This window comes from Diadema setosum, chromosome 2, assembly GCF_964275005.1.
Source record: "Diadema setosum chromosome 2, eeDiaSeto1, whole genome shotgun sequence".
Taxonomy (NCBI): Eukaryota; Metazoa; Echinodermata; class Echinoidea; order Diadematoida; family Diadematidae; genus Diadema; species Diadema setosum.
In genome coordinates, this window is record NC_092686.1 from 45,368,173 (window position 1) to 45,371,781 (window position 3,609).

General features: G+C 39.8%; 1 protein-coding gene across 1 annotated transcript; it reads right to left on the reverse strand.

Annotated features, from left to right (window-relative positions):
* Positions 1–1,564: 1,564 nt before the first annotated feature.
* On the reverse strand, positions 1,565–3,323 carry LOC140246047 (uncharacterized). Its single transcript, XM_072325493.1, has 2 exons — positions 3,047–3,323; positions 1,565–2,319 (listed from the first exon to the last, which is right to left on the reverse strand). Exons 1-2 carry the CDS (start codon positions 3,300–3,302, stop codon positions 1,565–1,567), a joined length of 1,011 nt encoding a protein of 336 aa, XP_072181594.1. The 5' UTR covers positions 3,303–3,323.
* Between the last annotated feature and the right edge of the window lie 286 nt (positions 3,324–3,609).

The window sequence follows — 3,609 nt, forward strand, 5'->3', positions numbered from 1 at the left end:
GAACTGAAATGTATGAAAACAGCGAACTTAATTAATTCAGTCTATTGCTTTCTTGATGAATAATAAATTTCGCAGTTATTTGTCTTTACCCTCTTCTTCCCCTGCTTCTCCTTTTCCCTCTTCTTCAGCTCCCTTCCTTCTCCTTCTCCTTCTTCTTCTTCTTGCCCCTCCTCCTCTTTCTTAATCTCCTCCTTCTTCTTTATCTTCCCCTTCTTCTCCTCCTCCTCCTCCTCGTCCTTCTTCTACTCTTCTTCTTCGTCTTCATCATTATCGTCTTCTTTTTGTCCTCTTTTTCCTTCATTTGGTATGATTCGACAGGCAAAGGCGCGTTCCATAGACAGGCCCATCACCTTGGGACAAAGCACAAGAGGTCAATGACCTTCACCGGCTTTCCAAAGAGAGTGTTGGAGTGAACACCTTCAGAAGCAGTGACTTACAAAGGGAAGTCTCAATGCAGTTCCTGTTGAAATCCTTATACATACATTGTACTTGCTGTCGACTATCACTGTCGTATTGTGAAAAGTCGTTGTAAAACTTTTGATGACATGTTAGGGAAAAACTAGCCGGCTCCATAAGCATCCAAATCAATGTGTTTTTCACAAAATTGCAGCAAGTTAAGTCCTCAAAAAACAAGCAAACAAAAAACAACTTCAACCTGCGTCATAATGGAAGAACTGCATGATTATCAAAACGCATGAGGAAAGCTAACACTAATTGTCCTTTCTTCATGATAATCGTCACTAAAAACCATGATGACGCGTTATGAAATCTGCACTCGTCTTGTTTCGTTTTGATCAACGAGAAATGGGAAAAATAACAATATAACAATATAACAATATAATCAGGGAAGGGAACCAACAGTTTTTACAAGCATCACTGCTTTTATGTAGGCCCCACCATATTTCTGATATTGATTTGTGATATCCTCAGATGATAATGACCATTTATGTTTGTGTGTAATGTTTGTTTGTCTTTTTTTTTTTCAACATAAGATATGGTTGTATATATTTTGTACTTTTGTTTTATTGTCAATCATTTTGCAATCCCATCACTGAGAAAGTGGAAATATGAAATAAACTTGAAACTTGAACTTGAGATACAGCAATATTTGAAGTCCATTTAAAGCTATAGGAACCAAATTCCTACAAACGTTCCTGCTAGTGTATATATGTAAAACTTTTTTCAGTATCATTAACATAATGGAACACTTTTCTTTTACTCAATTGTCGATTTACCTTTCAGTGTTATAAATGTCATTATCATCCTTGGTGTTATAGTAATCATTAATTATTACGTTTCACTCATAACAAATGTTTCATGTTATGATCAGAATCAAATAACACGCTACAGCTCGTGGACTCCCGTTTTAACGAACACGGATAGAACGGAATTTCGAATACAACAATGTAAAGTTCAGTTCCTTAAGATGTTGATTAGATATCCTTAAACGTTTTATTTGTTCGCATATAACGAAATTTTGATACAACGAAAGTGCCGGTCCCGCAAGGACTTCGCATAATGGGAGTTTTCGGTACTTGGTAAAGGTCGAGCTGGTGACGACGCTCTAGGGAGTTTGTCTTCCCCCAGACAAGGAGCTAAGACAGACGACCCAGAATCGATAGTGAATTTGCCACAGTGGGTAAGATGACCAGTCACGGGGACCGAGTATATCTCCGAAATTCTTGCGCTCCTTGTGGGCTGATCGGTGAATTATGACAATCTGGCAGGTCAGAGCAAGCAGTGGCAGTGTATATACAACGAGGACGACGATTAGCAAGCAGTCCTCAAGATATGACAGCTCAGGCTTGAGAACAACAATTACCAGGTAATCACCTTGGATTAGAACGATTACTCTCGACACAACCAGGATGATGCTCTCTTGGCCCTTTACACCATTACTCCGGTTTTCAACACACTGCCACGAGACGAAGAGCAAGTAGAGAATTGTAAAAGAGCAAACCAGAAAGAAAGGCAGATATGGGAACACCCAAATCTGAATTGTCCACACGAGGAATATTTGGAAGCATTTGCCTAAAACTACAGCAAAATCGTCGCTGCCCGGTGACTTTTCTCTGGGACGGACTTTCAAGGCAAACTCTATCAGCATGTCCTGGTCTTCCTTGTCCATGTGCAGCCCTGTCGAGTCAAGCTTGCCGCATACCAAGGTGAGCGAGGAGCACGCGAAGGCGGTTGGTTGTGTGACCCGGAAGCTGTTCATGAGTGCCTTCTTCTGGGCGGAGTGATCGCCTTTCCCACGAGTTTCTTTTGATGTGAGTGGCCATGCGAAATCATGCCCAATCACAGCCACATTCTGCTTGCCTGTCAAAATGAGAAAAACAGACATTATGAGTCAAAATATGAATATCAAAACTTCAAGAAACTTTTCCAATAGATACTGTCTATACCTCCGTGAAACAATGCATGTGTAAATTAGTTCCGTTTGGTTTAAAAAAAAGTGGGAGTGTGTTAGACCTAGTTTGACAAAATTTCACACACAGAGGAACGGTGGCTTCAGGAGTGATGATGGTGTCGAATGTAAATGTATGTATTCAATTGCACTCATTACTTTGTATTCTTGGTAAGGGAAAACCAAAAATTAGAATTGATTTTGAATTGAACATACCACACTGTAATTTTCCAAACAGAACATCTCTATAGCGTTATGAGTGTCCCTATACAGTCTTGCCAAAGGACGAAGATTTTGATTTGTTGTGTAGGTACATCTACTATAATTGCCATACGAAATAAAGTATCTTTTATCGTACTATCTATTATCCTATATCATTTGCAATGAATAAAGTCATTCAAATCAGTGGTTTGCATGTTGAGGTTTTGTTTGTTTGCTTGTTTTGTTTTGGTTTGGTTTGGTTTTTCAAGTGAGAGATTCTAAGCCAGAGTTGCGTATGGATTTGTAGTGCCAGTATCCATCATTTATCAATTTGAATAGGACAAGAATGGTTAATCGGTGATCACGTACCGATTGCACACACACACACACACACACACACACATGACATAAATGCATTATACACATACAAGTATTCACCTAAGACATCTCTGGCATGAGGCAAAAACTTGTTATAGTGTGCGTCAAGCACATCTGTGATGGAAAAGCGTCGGTTGTGTATCGAATGGCAAAGAATGATGCCATCAACACTTCCAGCGGTCAACCGGAAGTTGTCCAAATCGTTGTACGGGAGCTTGATGAACTTGACTTCGACTCCCTCCAGCTTCCTGAGCAGCGACAGAACGGATCCGACGTTGGCCTCAAGAGCTGAAGAGCACACCCCGATGACAGGCATAATGGGGAATTGTCTGTACAAGTAGTACTTCCGAAAGTAAGGTTGAGCAGGTCACGAAACAGAGTATTGGTATTTGTAACTGCAGGACAAGATACATAAGTGTTTGAGCATTATTACATGTCCTCATTACTGGCTGGAAAATGCATTAGAATATTAGTAATCTATAGCATCTCTCATCCTAGCTATCATCCGACTTTCCTTCTCTTTATAGTATTACGGGGTATTATCTACATTTAACGTTCTATTTATTTAGGCCTATAGTAATAAAGTATTTAGGGCCGTGCATTTCATGTATTGGAACTTTTAA